At 46.1% G+C, this 27644-nt stretch overlaps 2 protein-coding genes across 7 annotated transcripts in view; one reads left to right on the top strand and one right to left on the bottom strand.

Moving 5' to 3' along the window:
• Nucleotides 1-438: 438 nt before the first annotated feature.
• Nucleotides 439-11744, bottom strand: ZNF597 (zinc finger protein 597). Of its 3 annotated transcripts, none has more exons than XM_055242431.2 (4): nt 11636-11744; nt 11137-11222; nt 8804-8930; nt 439-5541 (listed from the first exon to the last, which is right to left on the bottom strand). In XM_055242431.2, exons 2-4 carry the CDS (start codon nt 11167-11169, stop codon nt 4427-4429), a joined length of 1275 nt encoding a protein of 424 aa, XP_055098406.1. In that variant the 5' UTR covers nt 11170-11222; nt 11636-11744; the 3' UTR covers nt 439-4426. The 3 variants fall into 3 exon arrangements, with proteins under 3 accessions (XP_055098406.1, XP_055098404.1, XP_055098405.1); XM_055242429.2 differs by having other exon boundaries at nt 11623-11737; XM_055242430.2 differs by lacking the exon at nt 11636-11744 and adding an exon at nt 11375-11560.
• The window catches only part of NAA60 (N-alpha-acetyltransferase 60, NatF catalytic subunit), a 43121-nt gene continuing 27207 nt past the window's right edge, over nt 11731-27644 (top strand). Inside the window, exons 1-2 of one of the 4 annotated variants that reach the window (XM_055242439.2) lie at nt 11731-11842; nt 17147-17216. In XM_055242439.2, the coding sequence (XP_055098414.1) occupies nt 11782-11842; nt 17147-17216 (131 nt within the window). In that variant the 5' untranslated portion in view covers nt 11731-11781. Of the gene's footprint in view, nt 11843-17146; nt 17217-26613; nt 26799-27644 lie in introns of those variants that run through there. The other 3 variants (XM_055242440.2, XM_055242441.2, XM_055242442.2) reach the window with 3 other exon arrangements.

The raw sequence follows: 27644 nt of genomic DNA, 5'->3' as shown, positions 1-27644 counted from the left end.
CCAGTGTGCCGCTGTAGCGCAAGTCATCTCGTTGGCACTTCCGCTGACCCGTACAGTTGGTGGCCAAGCTGGAGACCCAGGATCTCCCTGAGGCCGCGCGAGGTCTTCTGGGAGTCCTACTCACCACATCCGCTACTCGGACTCCAAGCTTTAAGTGGCAACCCGCGCCAGGCAGTAGCTGCTCCGTGAAGACAGAGGTTCTTGCCCCTGTACTTCTGTGTACAGCAAAGACGAAAGGAAATTGAGGTCTAGCGCTAGCTTCCCAGAATGATACCAGAATTTTCTGCTGAGTTCCAGGGAGCAAGCGATTTTACTTCCCTTATTAAGTAGCACGAAGTCATTCACTCACTGTCTCTAAACCACAATCGTAACAGTCTTCAAAATTAACCTGATTGCCACCTAAAACCATTGAAGTATTTTTTAAAAAAGTTCACTTCATTGCCATCATCATAAAATAGCATTTATTAGAAGCCAAATTGCACATTAGACGTAATCAATAACTTCAGAGCTTGCAAACTAGAGCGAAGACTGATGAGAATACGTCAAAAAGAGTAAGACCCAAAATATTAAACAGTGTAAGTGTATACAATAAATACAATTCTGAGGTATCCAAAGGAACTGGAGATTACAGCACATTCTTACGTTTACATAGAAGAATATTTATATTGTATTCCCCCCTACAGACTTAATGCAAAGAGGAATGTCAATTTTAAAAGACAAAACACCTGTACTACTTAGATGGGCCTTGGAAAGATGGGTAATGGTCATCTTTGAATCAGATCAATAGCTCTCCTAAATTACAAAACTAAACTAGATGAATACATACACTTCTAATGTAATGAACGTCATATTGTTAAACAGATGGTCAAAGCAAAAACATTTTCCTACTAAAATCCCACAGGGATAACAAGTTTAATGAACATTCAAAATAGACTATTCATATAAACTATAACCTGCTATGTCTCCCTTTGTACACATAGGCAGTAAATTGCAGATTACTTTGACCAAACTCTGCAGTTTCAGATTGTATGACATCTTATGCTGCAGTCACTAGAACATTGCCACTTCATTATATGGAAACTCAGGAGGCAAAGACTCAAAATGGCATTTACTGTGAAATGTCATTTGAGTTTTAACTCCCTGAATTATTGGGTTAGTCATTTTCTATGTTAAATGAGGAGGTGTCAATAGACTACCACCTGTAGCAACAAAGCTCTAAATAAAACTATTTTGAGTCGACCTCATTCAAAACAACTACATTCCACAATTTCTTAAATTACAAAATATAAACTGCTGACATCTGAATTCCATTGGAAAAATGCTGTTTTCATCAATGATGACTGTTTAAAAGACTGTTTAACTATTCCAGCAATCATGTTAAGGAACTGTTGGATACACATTTTCATCACTGCATCAACAACAAAAACAGAGAAATTTGTCTGAGTCAATTTATTCAACACAAAGTTTTCACTCTCATAGTGTGTTGACTTCCATGCTGTAAAATGCAGTTAACCAATCATTCATAGCAATAAACTCTTGCATTTAGTTTTTCATTCCCATATTAACTTTTATCCAGTATTTGTGAATAGCACCTAACATGGTAGGCTAGTATCTCTGAGTTAATGACAATTTCATGGAATTTATCTCCATCAGTTGACACTGCAAACAGAAGGGTGAAATGCCATCATCATAAAAAGCCTGAAGCTCACCAGCAGATACATCTTTTCCTTCAATTCCCTGGGTGTAAGGCAGCTTGAATTACATCTAGCAAATGTATTTAAGTACAAGTGCACAATAAGCACAACTGAAAATACGCCTATTTCACAGTAACTGACACTTCTGGGATTTTCATTTTTTTCTGCATACCAATCATTAATAGTATTATACCAAAAAGCCATTATAGTTCTACCCACATGTATGTTAATGTTTCTGAAAAGGGCTATTTTTTCTAATCTTTTAGGAAGTTTGTTGTAATCTTGCAAAATCTGGAGAAAACTGCAAAAAAAATTAGAGGTTAATTGTGAAGGAAGACTCGTGTGGAAAGGCATACTTCCATATTAAGGTGCAGAACAGGATGTATGGCACAAATTCTCACTTTCTGTTATATATTCTAGGAGCCAAAACAAAAATGACAGCATCCATCTTTTGTATCACCCCCATTCTGTCCAAGTGTCTAAGATATTCCCCTCTACTTTCTGCAGCAACTCTGCTAATCCAGACCTTTCCCAATTTCATCCCCCATCCTGTGACTCATTAGATCTTTGACTGAAATATTAGGGCCCCTGATATGTGCTGATGAGGCACCTGCCAGTTTCTCCCACTGAGGGCAGAAGCAGGAGAGCAAGGAGGTGGCGTTCTTGTTATTTAACAAAGATCATGGTATCTCAGAGTTGCCTAATAAGTAATCTAACTGGAGACTATCTTTCTACACATTTCAAAGCACCTCAGAGAAACCTGGAAGCTGGTGTCCTGTCTCCTAAGAGTGGAGACATCAGAAACAAACAGCCAAGTCTGACCTTGACATACAGAGCAGCACATAGTCTCAACCGTGGATCTGCAAACAAGAAACAAGACAAGAATGACAAAGAGAGAGAGAAACTCTCTCTGGGTTAGGGATGTTTTTGTTAGTTTCAGTTTTCCTCTCACCTGAACAGTATCTTCCTGATAGTATCTACTCAGTACTAAGCGCTTAGCTGAGTAGCCAGCATCTTTTTGTATATTTAGTCCTCAATCTGCTGTTCTGTAGGACCACCTTCTGCTACCTTCCATACAATTAGTCCTCAAGAGTCCTTTATCTTTTCTCCCAGCAAAAATTCCCAGCAACAATTCAATTTTAGCAAATATTGTACTTTTATACTGTCTATTTAAATAGAGTGAGAGCATTCTTCCATCCTAATCAAAACCCATGTAAATACTGTTTTGCTGACAGGCATACAATCAACTTTAATGAGAAATTGTATATGAATCTATATTTACAACATTCTGGGTTCTTTAACATTAATAACCATACTATTTAATAATATTTTGCTCCAATATTTATCTATAATAGCAGTATCTAAAGATCTACATATTATCAAGTATTTTGGTTAAAATCTAACAATTTTCTATAGGCATTTTCTTTGGAGATGGAGAGGAAATGTTATGGGTGTTTTTTAAAAAACCAAAACCCAATTAAGACCTTCAGTACTGTACTCTGCCAAGTGTGAAATCTCTCATCTGATTAGAGGGAAAAGAATTCAAACCTGAAGTCCTGGAGAGTCTTCTGCTGCTTTGTAACTGTGTATGTTAGGCTTTGGGTACAGCACAAAGGGAATGAAGTGGTTCCAGGATGCAAGCACACAGTATCGCCTCCATGAGGACCACCCTTGCCTATCTCAGCTCCCTTTTCCCTGGCTGCCTGCAGTGCTACTACGTGGTGCAAATGCCAACAAATGCTGCAGTCTTGCAGACTGCACGGCCTTTGGAGTGAGAGAGACCTAAGCTTAATGTCAGTTTCACCACAATGTGATTTGTGTGCTGGGCAAAGAACTGACTTTACCCTCTGAGGACTTCAGTTTCCTCGTTTATGAAACAAAGATTTTTTTTTCTCTGTCACAGATTCTGAAGATTAAATTACATAATATATCTAAAGTAGCTAGCATGCTCACTGAGAAACAATTACAATTATTCAGAGGAAGACAGGTAATGTGCTTCAGTAGCGATTTCAAGGCAAATCTTAGAAAAGAGCAAGTACTTCTCCCCCTCCCCAAATCCAGCCTCCAGAAAAGGGCTGCGGTTAGACTTCTAAAACTCCTTGCAAACAATTGGGTCCTAAATGCCAATACGTGCCCCTGGCATCAGAACCATGACAGAGAACTCGATACTAATGGCCATCAAAATATAAACTAGTCCACCCATTTGGGAACTTTTACAGGGCAGAAAAAAACTTCTAAACGCCTATGGGAATTCACATGTAAAACAGCAATCTTATATAAGTATTACATTCAAATAGTTATAGCAAAAAAATATATAAAACATATAAAAGCATTTACTTTCCTAGATATGTCTGCAGAACTGACAAAATATAAATAAGTTCTCCTCCTTCTAAAAGTTAGAAACTACGTAAACAAAATTAAAATAACTCTAGCAAGAGCCTTCATTTTAATGAAAATTGAATTTAAATAAAAGTTGTGTATCTTTTTCTGGCTCACAGTTGAACAGTAACTGAGTTCAAATCCTGGGTTCATTCACTAGCTTTGTGACATGGATTTTGCGTCCCTAGTTATAAAATGGAAATGATACTGCCTAAATCAAGGTTGTGGTGAGAATTAAGTATTACATAGGAATGTGTGTAAAGTGCTTAGCACATTGCCTGGGACATATACAGTAACTGCTTCCCACCATACAGATACTGAAAAGCCCAATCACTAATAACAAGTTGTTATATTTACATGGTGTTTTTTATGTGAGTTCGCTTATGAGTAATGAGATGCAAATTCGACTTGAAACTTTTCCCACACACGGTACATTTAAAAGGTTCCTCTACCATGTGGCTCTTCTGGTGGCGTGCAAGTTCTGAGTCCAAAGCAAAACTTTCCTCGCATGTTTTGCACTTATGGGGCCTTTCCTCTGTATGAATGTTCTGATGGGAAATAAGCTCAGAGAAACAAGGAAAGGTCATGTCACAGTCAGGACATTGTAAGGGCTTGAATTTTGAGAATGAGAAGAAATTGTCCCCATCATCGCTGCAGCGTTCAGAGTCCTCGTCGTGGCTCTTCTCGGAAAGGGCAGGATATAAGGACTGCCTGAATCTCTTCATGCACTTAGTGTGCTGGTACTGGGGGCCTGATATGAACGTTTCCTCAGGCAAAGCAAGATTTGGTTTCTCATTAAAATGTTTATCACAGTTAGTAGATTCGTAGGCTTTTTCGGCAGTGTGGCTTTTCTGATGCTGTGCCAATCCTGGGAGCCACATAAAACCTCTACCACATATGCTACATGTATAGGGCTTCTCCTTTACGTGGCTATTCATGTGTCGGGACAGATGCGAGTGCTGGCGAAAGCTGGCACTGCACTTGGCACACTTATAAGGTTTCTCACCAGTATGGATTCTCCTGTGTGTCCTCAGGTTGGCTCTATGATTGAAGATCTTCCCACAGTCACCACATTTATGTTTTTTCTCTCCTGAATGAATTTTCTGATGCAAAACCAGGTATGAATGATCGCTGAAGTTTTGGTCACACTCAGGACATTTGTACACATTTTTGGCTCCTTCCCAGGGAGAATCAAGAATTTCAGAAAGTGTGTTGGTTCCTAAATATTCAGAGAGTTCTACTAATGGGGTGTGGTTTTCAATGGTAACTAAAAGGCTGATGACCCTTCTCTTGTAAGTGGGAGTTCCACTTAATATTTTCGCTTCAGGGTTTCCAACTCCATCCTCAGAGGATTTTTCTGGGTAAGGGACAAGGGGTGCAGCAATGGGGTACTCTTCTAAGGCAAGCTCGTCAAGTTCCATAGACTCTAGGCTTAACTGCTGATTAATCTCAGGCTTGCCTTCCTCTCCTGTTGATAAAAACAAAAGAAAGCAAAACATAGACAATATCTTCAAGGGATACTGGGGAAAAAGTAAGCTAAGGTAGTTACAAAGAGGACCAGGAAACTTTAGAAGGGTTATCCTATAACCCAGACACTAAACACACAAAATCAGGACCAAGCAGACTCTCCTGGCCTCCCAGATGATCCAGTTTTGGGTGAATATCCAAAGGTAAGGAGGAGAGAATAGCTATAACTAAGTCAGAGTCCAGTGGGATAGGTACTAAGGACAATCTCGGTAGTGGCTGTCTAGAGGTGAACTTTTCCAGCTAGTCTATTTGGGCCTCAAGAGCCTTTCATTTTTGAAGCTATCTCAAGTGACAGCAGAACAATTAACAATTGGAAAAAAGATTAGGATTCATATTTATCAAGAAAGAGAGGGGTTGGGCAGAATGTCTCATGCCTGTAATCTCAGCATTTTGGGAAGCTGAGGTGGGAGCATCACTTGAGGTTAGGAGTTTGAGACCAGTCTGGGCAACATAGTGAGACCCCATCTGTACAAAAAATAATTTTTAAAAATTAGCCAGGCATGGTGGCACATGCCTGTAGTCCTAGATACTCAGGAGGCTGAGACAGGAGGATCACTTGAGCTCAGGAGTTTGAGTTGTGCCATTGCACTCCAGCCTAGGTGACAGAGCCAGAACTCGTTTCTTAAGAAAAAAAAAGGATGACAGCAAGAATGAGGGGGAAAGAAAATAATTTTTAAAAAGAGCCTGGGCACGGTGGCTCACGCCTGTAATCCCAGCACTTTGGGAGGTCGAGGCGGGTGGATCACGAGATCAGGAGATCAAGACCATCCTGGCTAACACAGTGAAACCCCATCTCTACTAAAAAAAAATACAGAAAATTAGCTGGGCATGGTGGCAGGCGCCTGTAGTCCCAGGTACGCAGGAGGCTGAGGCAGGAGAATGGCAAGAACCCAGGAGGTAGAACTTGCAGTGAGCCAAGATCACGCCACTGCACTCCAGCCTGGGCGACAGAGCAAGACTCTGTCTCAAAAAAACCAATAATAATAAAAAAATAAGAAAAAGAAAAAAAAAGCAATCAAGTGAGCATTTTTCTCCCATAACAGAGAAACACACGGGTTATCAGAAATAGTTTTATTATCACCACGAGAACTCTCCAAAATCTCTTTACCCCTCACTGAGGAAAGATCGAGGTAGAAGGCTGTGTGTACTGCATGAAAATAACAGCCAATCTACTTACAAGGATGGCTGACAAAACTAACATTCCTTTGTAATATTTTCCAACTATTCTTCAGTTATAAAGCAAATATATCAATACAAAAGGAACTTTTCTTTCCAGAGAAACAAAGTTCTACAATTTTCCCAACTCACTGACTAGAAAGGGCTGCAGTATAGTGCATGGGAATCCAGACAGTACCAAGTGGTTTTGCTGATTTGAGGGGACTAAGTTCAGAGATCAGGGATGCCAAGGCAGCTAGAATTTGAAAGCAAAACAGCAAAGAGGCAGCTGCTTAGAAAGAGAGCTCAGGTCATCTACATGGGGTCCCCTTAAGACTTTCCTGAGGCTAGGTACAGTGGCTCAAACCTGTAATCCCAGCACATTGGGAGGCTGAGGTGGGAGGATCGCTTGAGCCATGGAGTTCGAGACCAGCCTGGGCAATATGGCAAAGCCCCGTCCCTACGAAAAAACAACAAAAAAAGCCAGGCATGGTAGTGCATGCCTGTAGTGCCAGCTACTTGGGAGGCTGAGGTGGGAGGACTGCTTGAGCCTGGGAGGTCAGGGCTGCAGTGAGCCGTGATTGTGCCACTGCACTCCAGCCTGGGTGACAGATCAAGATACTATATCAAAAAAAATAAATAACCCCACAACTTTGGCTGAGTAGTAATTTACAAGTGCATGAAGCAACTACCCAATGCCATGGAAAGAACTGCCTAAAAGGAATAACGGAGCAATAACCAGTCCATGTTGCCTCCAGCCAAAGTGGAAAGACTTAAGAGATTGAGCAGCAACGTCCACGGAAAAATACTGCCTTAGCAGTAACTCAAATAAGCCCTAGCAGAAAGGTTGATCTGAACCTATCCTAACAAAGCAAAAAAAAAAAGCACACCTTGAAACAATCAAACTGACTCCAAGTAACTTCACTGCCTCCCACAACAAAGTCCAAAATATTTTTAAAAATACAACGAAATCCCAGGTCCAACAACATAAAATTCTTAAGCTAACATCCGACCAAAATTTACCCAGCAAGTAAAGAAAATACAGAAAATATAACCCATAACTAGAAGACAAATCAATCAATAGAAACAGACCCAGAAATGACATCGATGTTAAAACTAGCAGGAAAAAAAAAGTTTAAATAACCATTATAAATATACTCCATACATTTAAGCAGACAGAGGAAAACATGAACATGATGAAGAGAGAAGTGGAAGAAAGAAAATATGAATTATTTAGAATAACTAGTTATTCTAGTTATTCTTTTCTGACTAGGACTGAGTATCTAAACTATTCCAAACTATTTAGAATAACTACTTAGAATAAATAGTTTAGATACTCAATCCTAGTCAGAAATAAAATCTACTCAGGCACAGGAGTCCATCTGTGTATGGTTCCCCTTAGGTGAGTAAGGCATAGCACCCCTTAAGAGTAAATCAATCTCCAGTCTTTAGCAAATGATAGTGATCGATACTAATGGGATTTCCCAAGTACAATTGTAAACTGCAACAAATGTTTGTGAAAGATTACCAAATACTGCCATCTCTTGGACTAAACCACAGGCACTGTACTAGACTGAACTTTTGTCTTTAAGAAATCATCTCGGCCAGGCACAGTGGCTCATGCCTGTAATCCCAGCACTTTGGGAGGCCGAGGCAGGCGGATCACAAGGTCAGATTGAGACCATCCTGGCCAACACGGTGAAATCCTGTCTCTACTAAAAATACAAAAAATTAGCTGGGCATGGTGGTGGGCGGCTGTAGTCCCAGCTACTCGGGAGGCTGAGGCAGGAGAATGGTGTGAATCCAGGAGGCACAGTTTGCAGTGAGCAGAGATTGTGCCACTGCACTCCAGCCTGGGCAACAGAGCGAGACTGTCTCAAAAAAAAAAAATCTCATATTTTAAAACTTTTTCTCTCATACAATTATCACCTCCACATAAATTACTCAGGGACAGGTCCCACTCCACCACACCAACATGTGGATAAAGCATGAAGTTCTCATCCTAGAATTGGCAAAAGTTCCAGATGCAGGAAAAACAACTGCCTTACCCATCAAAGCCGCATCCTCCAAACACTCTTTTGTAGCATCTTTGCTGAGGGACCTCTGGGCAGGGTGCAGAGTCACACACTCCTCTTGAGAAAAATACACAGCCAGATCCTCAAAGAGTATTGGTCCCTGAAACATAAGAGCCTGTGTCAGCACAAGAGGTTAGAGGGTCAGCCCCTCACTTAACCTAGGAAGGATGAAAAGAGCTAGAAACATCACATGCATGGGATAAAAGGGCTTGGTGTAAAAGGTTCTTGAGTGCAGGAGTAGGGTAAATGGGTTCTAAGGGGTGGGGTGAGGGTTGGGAAGAAGAGAGTAAACATGGACGTACATTTTTAGGCAGTGGTACAAGGACGGTGGACTGTGAGAATTATTGTCTATCTTGAAAGAGAAAAGATGAGGGAACAGCTCTTAGGGAGAGAACCATTAAGTAAGGATGCTCTAAGAAAAGGAGAGGGTTGGGGCTGGGTGCGGTGGCTCATGCCTGTAATCCCAACACTTTGGGAGTCTGAGTGGGGCGGATGACTTGAGGTCAGGTGTTCGAGACCAGCCTGGCCAATATGGTGAAACCATGTCTCTACTAAAATTACAAAAATTAAGGCCGGGCACAGTGGCTCACGCCTGTAATCCCAGCACTTTGGGAGGTGGAAGCGAGTGGATCACCTGAGGTCAGGAGTTGAAGACCAGCCTGACCAACATGGTGAAACTCTGTCTGTACTAAATACAAAAAATTAGCCAGGTGTGGTGGCGCATGCCTATAATCCCAGCTACTTGGGAGGCTGAGGCAGGAGAATCGTTTGAACACTGGAGGAAGAGGTTGCAGTAAGCCAAGACTGCACCACTGCACTCCAGCCTGGACAACAAGAGCAAAACTCCATCTCAAGCGGAGCTTGCAATGAGCCGAGATCGCGCCACTGCACTCCAGCCTGGGCGACAGAGCGAGACTCCGTCTCAAAAACAACAACAACAACAACAACAAAAACTCCGTCTCAAAAAATAAATAAATTAAAATAAAATGTAATTAGCCGGACGTGGTGGCATGCACCTATAGTCCCAGCTACTTGGGAGGCTGGGCCAGGAGAATTGCTTGAATCAGGGAGGCAGAGATTGCAGTGAGCTGAGATCGTGCCATTGTACTCCAGCCTAGGCATCGCAGCGAGACTCCATCTCAAAAATAAAAAAATAAAATAAAAAAAAAATAAAAGGAGAAGGTTGGGCAGCCCAGGAAGAATCATAAAGAGATAAAGGTTACAGGATTCTCCCAACATCCTTCCCTTTGCTATTTCCTCTCATTCGTCCCCATGACACTCATTGCTAAGCTCACTCCAGCACTTCATCCAGGCCTACCCCACCTTCTCTAATGGTGTGATAATGAATCACCTGGGATTTATTATTACTCAACAAGTGTGGAGTCTCGAAATGTGCTTAATTTAAAAATTCATTCAAATTGGAGAAGTACCAAATCTGTAATTTTGGGAACCATTCCAGAAAGTCACTTTTAATCGTAGCACTTTGGGAGACCGAGGTGGGAGGACAGCTGGAGGCCAGGAGTTCCTGGGCAAAGCAGCAAGACTCCATCTCCATAAAGAAGTTTTAGGCCGGGTGCGGTGGCTCACGCCTGTAATCCCAGCACTTTGGGAGCCGAGGTGGGCGGATCAAAAGGTCAGGAGATCGAGACCATCCTGGCTAACACGATGAAACCCCGTCTCTATTAAAAATACAAAAAATTAGCCCGGCGTGGTGGCGGGCGCCTGTAGTCCCAGCTACTCGGAAAGGCTGAGGCAGGAGAATGGCGTGAACCATGGAGGCGGAGCTTGCACTGAGCCGAGATCACGCCACTGCACTCCAGCCTGAGCGACAGAGCGAGACTCCGTCGCAAAAAAAAAAAAAAAAAAAAAAAAAGAATTTTTAAAAGTAGCCAGACACTGTGGTATGCGCGCCTCTCAGATCCTCGAGAGGCTGAGGCGCGAGGATTCCCTGAGTTCCAGACGGAGCTATGATATCAGCACTGCATTCCAGCCAGACAAGCAACACTCCAGCGACAAGGCCAGACCCTATCTCCAAACAAAACAAAACAAACAGATAAGACACTGAGAAACCCTCTCAGAGATTCCTCCACAGGGCCCTGCTCCCAGTTGGTAGTTCTGAAAGAAGGAAGTTGGTAAACCACTTCTATATGTCTGGTCTTGGAACGAAGAACGCTTGATCAAAGGGCTATTTGGGGCTCAGGCGCACTCCTACCACAACAGGCATGCCCAACTCTCCTCCAAAGGAGGGGGTCAGGCAGAGACCGAAAGCAGCAATAAACTTGGACGAAAAAGGTACCTCGACTCACCTGGGCCTCGGGCGTCGGGGGCATGGACGCCATTTGGCAGGTGGAGAATGCCTTCTTCAAGACGCCACAGGGACTTCGAGACAAAGCTGCGGGGGGAGAGAACAGTTCTTATAGGGACCAATTCTGCTGCCAAGTTCCTCCAATACCCCTAACCTCCCTCGATTCCCCCCGAACCCCCCTTAAAAACCTACGCCGACTGCTCCTCCTCCTGGCCTGGCCTCGAAAGGGGCCCACTTACCGCTCCGCAGTTAATGACAGGCCTCGCGCTCCCGGACAGGAGCTGCAGAAAGCGACGCCCGACCGAGACGCTACGAAGAACGCCACGGCCACTGCAAAACTCCCACGCTCTCATGCTCCTTTACGCAGGAGCTGCGGGAAAAGCCGCCGGAAGCGACCCGCCCCCAGCCCTATCCACCACCCTTCCCTTTGATTGGTCGGAGTTCTCCCGAAGGGGAAGTCCTTCTTTTGTGTTGACCAATTGAACACCTTATCTGAGGACCTGTAGCCACTGGGCAGCTGCGAGAGGTAGTTTTCCTCCTTTTCTCTAAGCAAGCATTTCCGCTTCCGCTGGCGGGGTCTCCCCCGTGAGCTCCGGGCCTGTTTACCCGCTGAAGTAGGGTCTTAGGGTGACCCCAGAGGGACGTAATGTTTCCGAGAAGAAGGACAGAAAGAAGACTGGGAGACACTGGAACTCGAAAGAAAATCGGTAACAAAATGTGGGTTCGGCCAACGGTGCCCTGTAGGCCTGAAATTTCGGTCTGGCCAGAACGAGGTGATTGAGAAGCCGGGGATTCGGGCCTAGCCTGGGCTTGAGCTGTCCTTTGTGTCTTGAGCGGATGGTGGGGCCGTGGAACATGAAGGAGTACCTCTTTGTACGTTCACAACGTTCACATCGGTGTAGGCCAGGTTGCTAGGCTCTGACTCAAAGTGTTCTAGAGGCATTACGTATTGTACCCGCAGCTGCAGCCTAACCGAGCCGCGTCAGCTTCCTGGTCACAGAGAATCCCACGCAGGAATAGAGCCGCAGGTTTGCGTCGCGGGACGTTGTTCGCCCCCAGATACCTCACATTCAGCCTACCCTAGAGCCAGTCATTTCCTATTGTGTGCAGGGGGAGGAGGGAGTGCCCTGGTGTAGAGATTTGGAATTGGAAAATTGAGCTCCTTCCCAAGCTCTGCCACCGATTGGTTGGTAATCTTGGCCAGTTTATAACTTTGCTTTCCTCGGCTGAAAACAGCTCAGAATGCCTCTCTGGGCTAACTCAGAGGGTAATTTCAAAGATTATAAGATAATGTAAGTGAAAGAAATTGCCAGTTTATAAAGGTGTTTGGGGAAAAAAAAAGACGAAAATGATAGGTACCTTGATAGAAAAGCCTGAAAAGTCTCCACATATTTCCTTATTCCAGTGCCAGGCACATTCCTGTGTCTAAAAGCTTAATGAATGGCTGCATGGTTATTAAAACAATATTAGGAGGTTTGACAACTTAGGTAATGTGATTTTGTGGAATATCTGATAGGATAGTTTCAGCTACAAGTAACAGAAAACCCACCGAAAGGACGTTCAAAGGAGTTAGTTAATTCGGTGGCCCAGTGAGAACATCAAGGTCCCAGTGCTTCTCTGCCACCCTTAGCATGTTGGTAAAGTTGACAATAGAATCCAGGTAAAATATACAGACATATATTGTGTCATGTACGCATCCTAAACTAGTTATTACCAAGAATAAATATCATCATTGTTTGGGGCCCATCATGCTTAAGCCCCTGTCACTAGGGGAAGGACCCAGCCTCCCATGATAATCTACCTGGACAAAATCAAGGCTTTGTTATAAATGAAAAAAAGAGATGTGGAAAGTAAGTTAGATAAGAAACTAGCAGTATCTGCCACAAATGATATCTCTTGACAGCTAACTAACAGCTAGACCTTGTGGGGATGGATCACAAAAGAGGTAGCTGGGAAGTCCCAGTAAAGGTGCTTCCAGGACAGGTGGAAGAATGGTAAGAACAAACTTGCCTACAGGCTAGACCAGTCCAAAGCATATATGTTGAAGAAGAGCTAATAGCCTATATATGAAGGTGTAAGCCAAGGAAATGTTCATTATTGAGTCACTGTGGTGTTCACGTAGTCATCTTTCCCTTCTTGGTTTGTGCTTATCTTTTTTTTTTTTTTTTTTTTTGAGACAGAGTCTCACTGTAGCCAGGCTGGAGTGCAGTGGCACAATCTTGACTCACTGCAACCTCTGCCTCCCAGGTTCAAGTGATTCTCCTGCCTAAGCCTCCCGAGTAGCTGGGACTACAGGTGCCTGCCACCACGCCCGGCTAACTTTTTTTTTTGTGTGTGTATTTTTAGTAGAGATGGGGTTTCACCATGTTAGCCAGGATGGTCTCGATCTCCTGACCTCGTGATCCACCCACCTCGGCCTCCCAAAGTGCTGGGATTACAAGCGTGAGCCACCGCGCCTGGCCTATTTAATGCTATTCTTCCATCAGCAGTGTCTCATTGTAGTCTGAGATTCTCCTTATCTGGATTTCTGGCTCTTTCACCAAGAACAAGAGTCTCCCATGGCTCTCTTCTTTAAATCCTGTTGCCATAATTACAAAGAAATAAACACAGTTTCCGATGCTTTGAAATGAAGCATGTGGTATTAACTCAGTGGATTACCAGAGAGAGAGATATACCTGAAATGGGAGAGGAAAAAATCTTCTCTAGACTGTCTTTCCTAAGAGCTATCAAAACTATAAACAAGTAGACAAAGAAGGAGGAAGCTTGAAAGCTTTCCCTTCCTGAAAATAAAGAGATGACATACAAAGTCCAAGATAGACCAAGATTGAAAAATTAGACTGCATTATATCCCTAACTCAATTTTGTAAGAAATCACAAATGCTGGCCGGGCGCGGTGGCTCAAGCCTATAATCCCAGCACTTTGGGAGGCCGAGGTGGGCGGATCACAAGGTCAGGAGATCGAGACCATCCTGGCTAACACGGTGAAACCCCATCTCTACTAAAAATACAAAAAAAAATTAGCCGGGCGTGTTGGCAGGCACCTGTAGTCCCAGCTACTTGGGAGGCTGAGGCAGGAGAATGGCGTGAACCCGGGAGGTGGAGCTTGCAGTGAGCCGAGATCGCGCCACTGCACTCCAGCCAGGGGGACAGAGAAAGACTCCGTCTCAAAAAAAAAAAAAAAAAAAGAAATCACAAATGCTTGACTATATACCCACTATATATTCAAGTAACATATTTTAGTCATCAAAATTTAAAAATCCTTCCACGACAATCTTTTGCAAGTTTTTCCATTTCTGTCTTTAACATGGTACTAGTAATAACAACTACAACCTGTTTTTGTATTGAAATTATTTCTATAGCCCAGCATCTGCTTTCTCTGAAAATTATCTTTTTAAAAATATTAAAAATAGCATCATTACAAAAGCAGCATACGTGCATTTTAGAAAGTTAGAAAAGGCTGGGCGCAGTGGCTCACGCCTATAATCCCAGCACTTTGGGAGGCCGAGGTGGGTGGATCACAAGGTCAGGAGATCGAGACCATCCTGGCTAACATGATGAAACCCCGTCTCTACTAAAAATACAAAAAATTAGCCCGGCGTGGTGGCGGGCGCCTGTAGTCCCAGCTACTCGAGAGGCTGAGGCAGGAGAATGGCGTGAACCCTGGAGGCGGAGCTTGCAGTGAGCCGAGATCGCGCCACTGCACTCCAGCCTGGGTGACAGACAGAGCGAGACTCCGTCTCAAAAAAAAAAAAAAGAAAAGAAAGTTAGAAAGTACAGGGGAAAAAATAGCACCACATTCCTGTCACCCAGAGATCACCACTATTTACTCTTTATTATTTTTTATTTTTTTTGAGACAGTCTCACTGTTGCCCAGGCTGGAGTGCAGTGGTGCGATGTCTGCTCATTGCAACTTCCGCCTCCTGGGTTCAAGTGATTCTTGTGCCTCAGCCACCAGACTAGATGGGATGACGGGCGCATGCCACCACACCCATTTAATTTTTGTATTTTTGGTAGAGATGCAGTTTCGCCACGTTGACCAGGCTGGTCTCAAACTCCTGGCCTTAAGTGATCCGCCCACGTCAGCCTCCCAAAGTGCTGGGATTACAGGCATGAGCCACCGCACCTGGCCTACTCACTGCAACCTCCATCTCCCAGGTTCAAGCAATTCTTCTGGCTCAGCCTCCTGAGTAGCTGGGACTATAGGTGCGCACCACCATGCCTGGTGAATTTTTGTATTTTTAGTAGAGGACCGGATTTCCCCATATTGGCCAAGCTGATCTCGAACTCCTGACCTCGTGATCTGCCCGCCTCGGCCTCCTAAAGTGCTGGGATTATAGGCGTGAGCCCCTGCCCCTGGCCCCTACTCTTAAGTGTATATTTTTTCCCTAGTGATTTTTTTATGATGATGCAGCTGTATATTGAAATGGAAAGATACTCGTTTTTCGGAGTAAAATTGGTTATGAAACAAAAATAATAACAAAGTTGCTTTTGAAGACTATACGTTAAAATGTTAGTGGTAGTTATATTTTTAATTTTTATGGGTACATGGAAGGTGTATATATTTATGTGGTACATGAAATGTTTTGATGCAGGCATGCAATGTGTAATCACTTCAGGGCAAATGGGGTATCTTCCCTGGCAATGTTTAACATGATTTCCAGAATGAATTGCTCACTACGTTTGGTGTGTTTTCCATTCCCAGATGGTACTGCCTTTTAAGGTCTATTACTTAAACATAAGTATGGCTCTGGTTCTTATGGCCTTTACTGTATCCTTCATGAGAAGTTGATACTGATCGGAAATTGACACAGAGCCTTCTCACCTACACCAAGGGAGTCTAGGTAAGCAAGATTATCTTTCTCCCAGCTTCTGCAAGAGGCTTTCTTACTGGTGTTCAGAATGCTTGATTGAGCAGTTAGAAAACCGTTGCTACGTACTCTCCAGTCCTATAAGAGAACAATGGCCGCAACTCATGCCTGCAAGAACAAGAGGTTCACACAGTTTTGAAATTAGCCGGGCGCGGTGGCTCACGCTTGTAATCCCAGCACTTTGGGAGGCCGAGGCGGGCGGATCACGAGGTCAGGAGATCGAGACCACGGTGAAACCCCGTCTCTACTAAAAATACAAAAAAAAAAAAAAATTAGCCGGGCGTGGTGGCGGGCGCCTGTGGTCCCAGCTACTCGGAGAGGCTGAGGCAGGAGAATGGCGTGAACCCGGGAGGCGGAGCTTGCAGTGAGCCGAGATTGCGCCACTGCACTCCAGCCTGGGCGACAGAGCGAGACTCCGTCTCAAAAAAAAAAAAAAAAAAAAAAAAAAAAAAGAAATTAGCACAACTTCTAGCTGGATAGGAGTCTTTTTAGTTTCATTTAGCCTTGACTTGAAACTAATAGGAGTCTTTTAATCACAAAAAAACTCAGAGCTCTAAACGTACCTTCAACATGTTAATTCTGTTACCAAAAACTGGCTTTGCTGTGTATTAACTCCAACAGAATTCTTTTTCAGTCACTGAGGCAGAGGTGCTTCCAGAGAAAGATTCTTGACCTACTCATACTGAATAATTATTGTTACTAGACGCTGCAACCAAAGACTCCTGGAGGGTAGTAAGAGGTACAAAGAATGCAGGTTAGATACAGTGAGGACGGAGAAGAAATGATGGGTTGGAGGCTGGGCATGGTGACTCACACCTATCATTCCAGCTACTTTAGAGGCTGAAGCAAGAGAATCACTTGAGTCTAGGAGTTCGAGGCTGCAGTGAGCTAGCATTGTGCCACTGCACTCCAGCTTGGATGACAGAGCAAGACCTTGTCTCAAAAAAAAAAAAAAAAAAAAAACAAGATGGGTTGCTTTGTAGTTTAGCGAACTACATGTTTAGATAGTTAATTTTTCCCCAAAAGGGCCCATCAGATTGAGATTCTGAGATCCAGGGTTTGTCTGACACTCACTAGCCTATGAGTTGTAGAGATGGGATGGCGAGGAGTGAAGTGATGGCCTTGTGTCTTTCTCCCCTGCAGCATACAGAAAGGCTATACCTGGAGGAAGGAAGTGCGGAGCCAGCCTGAGTTGGGAGAAGAGCTCCAGAGAGTGAGTCAAAGCCCTCTGTGTCCTGCTATGAATGATGCCCTCATAGTCAGAGGAAGCCTACTTAAGTGAAATCCATTTGGACCTGTAAAGTATTAAATATTTTCTTAATTTTTAGTACTGAATGATAGAAGGCATCTAGTGAAACAAATGCTTTCACTTTTTTGCTAGGAGGGTAAATGAGTATATTCTTACGTTAGGTACACAGGGATACAGTACAAGTATGCCAGCCTCTCTAAACTATAAACAAGTAAACAAGATTTGTGAGTCTGATTGGTAAGCCCGGTCTCAGGGCACACTGACAATGTTAGTGGAGAACGAGACTCTCCCAGTGTGCTGCCCTGACCCTCTGAGATTGGTCTATGTAGCCACGTGGTGGTCATCCTATGCCACCTCTGGTTTGGTTCTAATCAAAGGAAGCAGTATCATCTTTGGTGATCTGTCTTACACACTTGCATCATTTTATACCAAAGGAGAATTTCTTTTGTTAAAAATTTATTTTTCATTATCAACTCATAAAGAAGGAACCAAAAGGCTGGGCACAGTGGCTCACGCCTGTAATCCCAGCACTTTAGGAGGTGAGGTGGGCAGATCTCTTGAGGTCAAGAGTTGGAGACCAGCCTGCCCAACGTGTTGAAACCCCATCTCTACTAAAAACTACAAAAATTTAGCCGGGCGTGCCGGGCGAGGTGGCTCACGCCTGTAATCCCAACACTTTGGGAGACCGAGGCGGGCGGATCATGAGGTCAGGAGATCGAGACCATCCTGGCTAACGCGGTGAAACCCCGTCTCTACTAAAAATACAAAAAATTAGCCGGGCATGGTAGTGGGCGCCTGTAGTCCCAGCTACTCGGGAGGCTGAGGCAGGAGAATGGCATGAACCTGGGAGGCGACGGTTGCAGTGAGCCGAGATCGCGCCACTGTACTCCAGACTAGGCGACAGAGTGAGACTCCATCTCAGAAAAAAAAAAAAATTTTAGCCAGGCGTGGTGGCGCCCAGCTGTAGTCCCAGCTACTCGGGAGGCTAAGGCAGAAGAATTGCTTGAACTCAGGAGATGGAGGTTGCAGTGAGCTGAGATCGCGCCACTGCACTGCAGCCTGGGCGACAGAGTGAGACTCCATCTGATATGGTTTGGCTGTGTCCCCACCCAAATCTCATCTTGAATTCCCATATGTTATGGGAGGGACCCGGTGGGAGGTAATTGAATCATGGGGCAGGTCTTTCCCGTGCTGTTCTCGTGATAGTGAATAAGTCTCATGAGATCCAATGGTTTTTAAAAAGGGGAGTTTCCCTGCAGAAGCTCTCTTTAGTCTGCCACCATGTGAGGCATGCCGTTTACCTTCCACCATAATTGTGAGGCCTCCCCAGCCACGTGGAACTGTGAGTCCATTAAACCTCTTTTTTGTAAATTGCCCAGTCTCAGGTATGTCTTTATCAGCAGTGTGAAAACAGACTAATACATCGTCTCAAAAAAAAAAAAAAAAAAAAGAAGGAACCAAAGAAGAACTTCTTTGGAAGCAAAATATTTGGCTCCTGACTGAAAGGGTTTTGATCCATGCATACATTAGTAAACCCTTCAGAACCATGAGTTGGGGTAATTCACTGTCCGTCGTGCGAGTCCCATGGAGCTTTTCTGCCCTTCTGGGAGTGCTCCTGGGGTGGTCTGGAGGCCTCTCAGGCAGAGCAGAGGCTGGTCAGCAAGCGACAGGGCTTGCCATGAAGTGGTTTGTTCATGATTTGTTTCTGGGACCCTGAGAAAAATGTTTTCAGGGTCTGCCTAGAAAGGCTGCTCTTGGAAGCTCGTGGATTTCTTCCTGGGTGAGTCAGAAAAGTTGTGATCCTGCTGGGCGCGGTGGCTCACGCCTGTAGTCCCAGCACTTTGGGAGGCCAAGGTGGGTGGATGATGAGGTCAGGAGATCGAGACCATCCTGGCTAACATGGTGAAACGCCATCTCTACTAAAAATACAAAAAATTAGCCCAGCGTGGTGGCGGGCACCTGTGGTCCCAGCTACTCGGGAGGCTGAGGCATGAGAATGGTGTGAACCCGGGAGGTGGAGTTTACAGTGAGCTGAGATGGCGCCACTGCACTCCAGCCTGGGCGACAGAGTGAGACTCTGTCTCAAAAAAAAAAAAAAAAAGAAAGTTGTGATCCAAGGGAAAGCATATGGGTTTTAATGATGAACCAGTTTGTTCCTTTGTCTCCTGGCTTTCATTCTTCATGGCATGTGCTCAGGGCAGCCACTGGAGAGAGGCATCATTCTGCATGGTATAGAGGCCTTGGGTGGGTATTTCATCATCTGTAAAATGAGGACAACAATACTGAACTTTCAAGGCCATTTTAAATTAGAATACACAGTACAAGCATTGTAAGTTAGAAGTAAGTTAGAACATACAGGAGGAATTATAACTCAGTGTTTAGCATATAGCAGACACTTAGTAAATAATGCATTCACTCTGTTCCATTCTAGAAGCTCCATTGTTGTTTGTACAGGAAACACCTCTGTTGCAGTGCTTATCAGATCGTCTTGTCATCACGTAACTCCTCAAAGGCAGGATGTGTGTAATCACACATTTCCTTGGTCACCATTTGTACCTGGAATGGGGAAGGAAGAAATGAAAAGAATCCAGTATCTAAGCTCAGCCTCCATTTCACTTGCACGCCTTCTATTTATGAAAATATAGTACTTGTCCATGTAAATAATATCTCTGAATGGATACCAGGAAAATGGTAAGATGGGTTAGCTGGAGAACTTGGGTACTGAGTTGGAGGGAGGGTAACTTATTTTTCACCAATGTATCCTTTTGTTTTGCTTTAAAATAATTTACCACAGGAATGCATTACTTCTAAAAATAAAAATATTTACTGTCAGAAAACCCCCCAAGTTAAACCAAAATATGTTAGATACATCTGTAACACTTATTATAAAAGATGACATATAAATGACTCAAAAATAGAAAAGATGATCAAACTTACTGAGAAATGTGGATTAAAACAATGAGATCTTTTTCACTTAGATTGCAGAAAGGTAAACAATAATACCTGGCCAGGTGTGGTGGCTCGCGCCTGTAATCCTAGCACTTTGGGAGGCTGAGGTGGGTGGATCACCTGAGCTCAGGAGTTGGAGACCAGCCTGGGCAACATGGCAAAACCTCGTCTCTACAAAAAATGCAAAAACTAGTGAGGCTTGGTGGGAGGCGCCTGTAGTCCCAGCTGCTCGGGAGGCTAAGGCAGCAGAATCACTTGAGCCCAGGAGGCAGAAATTGCAGTGAGCTGAGACCACACCACTGCACCCCAGTGTGGGGGACAGAGCAAGACCCTGTCTCAAAAAAAAAAAAAGAATATTTGGCTGAGCATGGTGGCTCACACCAGTAATCCCAGAATCCCAGCACTTTAGGAGGTAAGGTGGTCAGATCACTTGCACCAGGAGTTCGAGACCAGCCTGGGCAACATAGTGAGACTCTGTCTCTACAAAAAATAAAAAATTAGCCAGGTGTGGTGGCGCATGCGTGTACTCCCAGCTACTGGGGAGGCTGAGGTGGGAGGATCACTTGAGACCAGGAGGTTGAGGCTGCGGTAAGCTGTGACCACGCCACTTTACTCCAACTTGGATGATAGAGTGAGACTTTGTCTCAAAAAAATTAAAAAAGACTAATCCCCTATGTTGGTGAGGCTGTGGGCCGTTTGCCCTGCTGTAGTGGGTGTAGAGTCTTCACACTCTTGGTATGAGAATAAATTGGTAAAACTTTCTGGCAGTCAATCTAGGGTTTGTTTCCAAAGTTAAATGTGGTTAATTAAAACTAATTTTACTTATGCCTGTAATCCTAGCACTTTGGGAGGCTGAGGTGGGCAGATTGCCTGAGCTCAGGCATCTGAGACCAGCCTGGGCAACATGGTGAAACCCTGTCTCTACTAAAAATACAAAAAATTAACCGGGCATGGTGGCAGATGCCTGTAGTCCCAGCTACTCGGGAGGCTGAGGCACGAGAATCACTTGAGCCCAGGAGGCAGAAGTTGCAGTGAGCCGAGATCGTGTCACTGCACTCCAGCTGGGGGGCAGAGCAAGACCCTGTCTCAGGAAAAAAAAAAAAAAAAAAAAAGAATGCTTGGTTGAGCATGGTGGCTCACACCAGTAATCCCAGCACTTTGGGAGGTAAGGTGGTCAGATCACTTGCACCAGGAGTTCGAGACCAGCCTGGGCAACATAGTGAGACTCAGTCTCTACAAAAAAATGAAAAATTAGCCGGGTGTGGTGGTGCATGCCGGTACTCCCAGCTACTGGGGAGGCTGAGGTGGGAGGATCACTTGAGACCAGGAGGTCGACGCTGCAGTAAGCCATGATCATGCCACTGCACTCCAACTTGGGTGATAGAGTGAGACCTTGTCTCAAAAAAATTAAAAAAGACTAATCCCCTATGTTGGTGAGGCTGTGGGCCGTTTGCCCTGCTGTAGTGGGTGTAGAGTCTTCACACTCTTGGTATGAGAATAAATTGGTAAAACTTTCTGGCAGGCAATCTAGGGTTTGTTTCCAAAGTTAAATGTGGTTAATTAAAAATAATTTTACTCACGGCTGTAATCCTAGCACTTTGGGAGGCTGAGCCAGGCAAATTGCCTGAGCTCAGGAGTTCAGGACCAGCCTGGGCAACGTGGTGAAACCCTGTCTCTACTAAAAATACAAAAAATTAGCTGGGCATGGTGGCATGCACCTGTAGTCCCATCTCCTCAGGAGGCTGGGGCCAGAGAATAGATTGAACCTGGGAGGCATAGGCTACGTTGAGCCAAGATCCACTGCACTCCAGCCTGGGCAACAGCGAGACTCTGTCTCCAATAATGAAATAATGATTTTTTTTTTTTTTTAGACAGAGCTTCGCTCTTGTCCAGGCTGGAGTGCAATGGCATGATCTCAGCTCACTGCAACCTCCGCCTTCCAGGTTGAAGCGATTCTTGTGCCTCAGCCTCTCAAGTAGCGGGGATTACAGGCATGCACCACCACGCCTGGCTAATTTTGTATTTCTAGTAGAGACGGGGTTTCTCCATGTTGGTCAGGCTGGTCTCGAACTCCAAACCTCAGGTGATCTGCCCACCTCAGCCTCCTAAAGTGTTGGAATTACAGGTGTGAGCCACTGCACCCAGCCAATAATAATAATTTGAACCAACATTCTAGGAATTTTCTCTACAGAAATATTCAGAACGTATGCAGATTTGTATACAAGATTGTAAGTTGCAGTATTGTTTTGGACCTGAATGTGTAGGTTTCAGTGGGGAAACCTGATCCCCAGTCCCTCCTCTCCTCCCACCCCAACCCTGTCCATCTCCTACCTTTCCTAAATAGAGCTTGAGTAGGGCCATTGGTGGCCAGGATCCAGAGCAGGGCATGGGTTTGTGGGAGGTGGTGGTTGGAATCACCTGGGGTTGGATACTGGACTTAGTTCCTCTGTGGGTAAATGAGAGCCTGGGGATTGTCGGGAAGAGGCCTAGGGTGAAAATTAAAATGCTTTAATTTCAGGAGCAGTCTTGGCCGTGGAGATTCATGGGACTTCAGAGAGGAAGGGCAGAGGCTGACCATGGAGATGGTAGCTTATTGCTCTCCCTGGGTCAGAGAAGCCTGCTTGCCTCCCTATCTCCAAGGCTGAAAGGGGGTTGTGCAGCTGAAGATACAGGAATTGAGGATACAGGCAAGTGCCACGGCCTGGCAGCTTGGTATGTTGCTACACTACAGGAGCCTGCTGGCATCCCACCACCGGGAGTGCCTTTAGGTGTCTCTGTGCTAGACCCATGGCCAGAGGGTGAAAGGAGGCGTGAGTAAATAGGCAAGAGAAAAGCGATAATATGCTGGAAGAGGCCTTAGAGCCAGAGGGAGAAGGAGCAGACAGACTCTCATAAATAAGGGGCTCTGGTGAAACAGAACTTCTGCGAGAGATTCAGTTATAGCAAAACTTTCTGGAACCAAAAAGCTTAAAAAAAAAGAAAAGAAACTCAGAAGTTTAATAGATAAACTGAAGGAGAGAATGGTCAGCACAAACTGAGTAGCCTGTTAGATCAAGTGGAAGAAACACTCAAACATAGCAAAAAAAGAGAGACGTACCACGAAAGCAAAGAGGTGGAGAACCAATCAGCCCTGACGTCGATGGCGATCAACCCATTCCTGAACCATCCCTGTGACCGCACATGTCCCTCTGCTTGACTTGCTTAGGCAGGGGTCCTCTGAACTCATCACGGAGCCAAGGGAGAATGGGATGACCTTAATGGGTTAGACCAGTTAGGGAACACACTGGAACAAGGGGTAGAGTCTCTGCCACAAACACAAAGAGAAAGGGTGGAATTTTTTTAGGGTACAAATAACCTTGAATATCTCCTGTAGTAACACATGGTGCCTAACCGAATGAACTGTTGTGAAGATAAATGAGATCTTGCATAACATGTTTAACACAATGCCTCACACATAAGCCGTGGAGAAATAGTTATTTTCTCATTTGTGTTTTTTAGAGTATTTTTTTCTTTTTTGAGACTGTCGCTCTGTCGCCCAGGCTGGAGTGCGATGGTGCCATCTCAGCTCACTGCAACCTCGGCCTCCCGGGTTCAAGCCATTCCCATGTCTCAGACTCCCGAATAGCTAGGATTACAGGCATGTACCACCATGCTCAGCAAATTTTTTTTTTTTTGTATTTTTAGTAGAGATGGGGTTTCACCATGTTAGCCAGGCTGGTCTGCTGGTCTCGAACTCTTCACCTCAAGTGATCCACCCGTGTCAGCCTCCCAAAGTGCTGGGATTACAGGCATGAGCCACCAGGCATGGCCAAAAAAAGAGTTTTTAGTTTTTTTCGTTTTTGAGACGGAGTCTCGCTCTGTCACCCAGGCTGGAGCGCAGTGGCGCGATCTCGGCTCACTGCAAGCTCCACCTTCTGGGTTCATGCCATTCTCCTGCCTCAGCCTCCCAAGTAGCTGGGACTACAGGCACCTGCCCCCACGCCCGGCTAATTTTTTTGTATTTTTAGTAGAGACGGGATTTCACCGCATTAGCCAGGATGGTCTTGATCTCCTGACCTCGTGATCTGCCCGCCTTGGCCTCCCGAAGTGCTGGGATTACAGGTGTGAGCCACTGCATGCGGCCTAAGTTTTTGTTTTTTTTGTTTTGTTTTGAGATGAAGTCTTGCTCTGTCCCATGCTGGAGTGCAGTGGCGCGATCTCGGCTCATTGCAACCTCCACCTCCTGAGTTCAAGCGATTCTCCCCCCTCAGCCTTTCAGTAACTGGGATTACAGGCACGCATCACCATGCCCAGCTAATTTTTGTATTCTTAGTAGTGACGGGGTTTCACCATGTTGGCCAGGATGGTCTCGATATCTTGACCTCATGATCCACCCACCTTGGCCTCCCAAAGTGCTGGGATTACAGGCATGAGCCACCGCGCCCAGCCCACAAAAAGAGTAAAGTTTGAAGGGATGTACATGCCGTTCTGTTTGCCAGTTCTTCTTAACGGTGCTGTATATAGAACCCTGGAAAGAGCTGGGCACGGTCTCAAAACAAACACACACACACCACGTGGAAACAATAGAATGTTGTTACTCTGTTGTTACTTAGGGAGTGTTTTTTCAAACTCTACTGTGCTTCTCACATGGGGGTCTTGTTGAATGCAGATTCTGAATTAAGTGCCCATTCTGACTCAGTCCAGCTGAGTCCTGAGGTTCTGGATTTTTAGCAAGCTCCCAGGTGATGCCGCTGCTCCTGGACGGCAGACTGCACTGAGTAGCAGGCTCCTAAGTTTTGCCTGTTTTTATGATTGATGGAGCTCCCCACGGCATCCACCTTCTAGCCAGTGGGAAAGGGGTGAGGAAGTACAGAGCAAGCAATTTCCTTTTTTTTTTTTAACCACATCTTTTATTTGGAAAATTTCAAACCTTCTGAATATTTGAAAGAATAATGCGCTTCACCAGTTGTTAACAATTTAGCAATTTTCTTTTAAGCACACGACACAGAAGTTGCCAACATCGTGCTCACTCTTGTTCACTGGTGAAACCTTTGGCACATAGCCTGATCCTGCTGCAGGAGAGGCTGAGAAATAAAAGCCTAGCTTGACAGTGATCTGCCTGCTGAAGGGGGTGGGATTCTGTTACTACTAGAAGATATGATAAAGCAGTTATTTTTTAAAAGGAGAAGATGGCAGAGTAGGACAATGGATACTAGGGGACAATTACTCTATGACACGCAGACTCACATTTTTTTATTTTTTTTTAGATAGAGTTCCGCTTTTGTCACCCAGGCTGGAGTGCAGTGGCGCAATCTCAGCTCACTGCAACCTCCACCTCCAGGGTTCAAACGATTCTCCTGCCTCAGCCTCCCCTTTAGCTGGGATTATGGGCACATGCCACCACGCCTGGCTAATTTTTTTGTATTTTTAGTAGAGACAGGGTTTCATCATATTGGCCAGGCTGGCTTGGAACTCCTGACCTCAGGTGATTCACCCGCCTCGGCCTCCTGAAGTGCTGGAATTACAGGCGTGAGCCACCACGCCCAGCCAAGATTTGAATCTTATAACCAGTTCTCTTCAAATTGGATTCTGGAAAGCTCGGAGTTGAAATATACAGCCCAGGTTGGTCGTGGTGGCTCACGTCAGTAATCCCAGTATCTTAGGAGGCCCAGGCGGGCAGATCACTTGAGGCCAGGGGTTCAAGACCAGCCTGGGCAACATAATGACATTCCCATCCCTACAAAACAAAACAAAAAACCTGTTTTTTAATTAGCCAGACATGGTGGTTCACACCTGTGGTCTCAGCTACTTGGGAGACTGAGGCGGAGGCCAGGAGTTCGAGGCTGCAGTGAGCCGAGATTGCACCCCAGCCTGGGAGACAGAGACCCTGTCTCAACAACAAAAACTTGGCGTTAGATCTTGCATTATAGAACCCCTGCAACCGGAGGGCAGCTGAAGTTGCCTGTTTTACTCAGGGACAGCCCTAAACTGCTTTTCGTCAGAATCGGACGGCTGAGAATCCAGTGTCGTCGCGGGGTAGTGCTGCCAGCTGGCTTGGGGTGGTCGGCCAGGAGCCAGCCTCGTGCACCTGCTTTCAGTTGTTTGCCAGGCCCGGCGCTGCAGGCCGTCGCGAGCTTAGGATGCGCCTGCTAGGGCCTGTGCGGGGGGCCACTCGGTAAAGCCGGGGGACCTCGGCCCGGAAACCGCGCCACCGGCGTCCGCACACGCTAGGCCGGGGAGCCCAGAGGTCTGGCCGGCCATGTCTCGGCGACCTCCCGGGGCGCGGGACAGGGAAGGAGCCGGCCCTCACCAGTGCCCCGCAGACGGGATCCTGGGCCTGGCTTCGCACGGAGCCTGCCCGCTCCCAAGATGGCGGCGGCGGCGGCGGCCTCAGTGGGCGGGGCCGCGTGGGGGCGGTGGCCAATGGGCTTCCGGGCTGCGCTGCGGGCCGGGAGAGGGAGGCGGAAGTGCCGCGAGATGCCGCCTCCGTCCCGGTTGCGGCCCCTGCCGGTTACATAACTCCTGCGGGCTCCGCGCGGCCCCACTTCCCGGCTCCCTGCGCCTCCAGGATGCGCTGAGTCCTACAATACCCTCAGCGGCCGTCGGCTCCCCTACGAGGTGAGGGGGCGGCCGCTGGGGCTCGGACCTGTGGCGGGGCGCCGAGGGGGCGGGGTAGTCAGGGAGGCCGCGCCGGGGTCAGGGGGGCCGGCGCCCACCGGGTAAGAGCGCGCTGGTGAGGCAGGCCCGGCCGCGCCCGCGCCCCCGGCGCACGGTCCTCCCTGGAGCTGGTTTCGGGGACGGCGGCGGGGCGTGGGCGCTGGCCAGGGACGAGGGTTGAGAGGTCGCGGCTCTCAATGCTGGGTGGGAGTCGGGCCTTCTGCCTGGGGGTTGCGTCAGTGTCCGACCCCGAGACAGGTGGTCGGGACAATTTGCAACTAGAGGGTGGTCCTCATGGGTACCCTGTGGGGTATCGCGCGAGGTGAAGGGCCAGGCCATTTCAGTCGGGTCAGCGATTTGCGCCTTCGCCCCGCTCCCGCCTGGCCTGGTCCGGGCCTGTTTTGGTACTTGTTGCGCCGATTGGAGTTATCTGCGACTTGTTTGGCCTCCTCTGAACTCCTGAAAGCCAGGGGCTCCGTCTAGGTCTCCTCCTAGTCTTATTCTCCCAGCTTTGGTTGTTAAGACAAATTCCTTACGTTCCTGGCCCTTTACAGACCGGCCCTGCAGAACCCGTACGCCCAGCTCCGACTTTCTTCTCCAGATTGGGTACTTCCCAGGGAGTAGAGGGAATCTGTAGCTTTTGTGGTTTGTCCTGCTGGGAAAATTTGGGGGGAAGTGGTGGGCCTTTTCTGGACGACCACCCACAAATCTGTGTGCCCAAGCGGAGACAGGACCCAGGGTCTGGACATCAGGCAACGGGTACTCTGCAGTAAACGTGGACATTGGCCGTTTCGTGGGTTTGTCTTC

This window comes from Symphalangus syndactylus, chromosome 14, assembly GCF_028878055.3.
Source record: "Symphalangus syndactylus isolate Jambi chromosome 14, NHGRI_mSymSyn1-v2.1_pri, whole genome shotgun sequence".
Taxonomy (NCBI): Eukaryota; Metazoa; Chordata; class Mammalia; order Primates; family Hylobatidae; genus Symphalangus; species Symphalangus syndactylus.
Note: the sequence above shows the minus strand (reverse complement) of the source record. Positions and strands in the feature narration are given on the sequence as shown.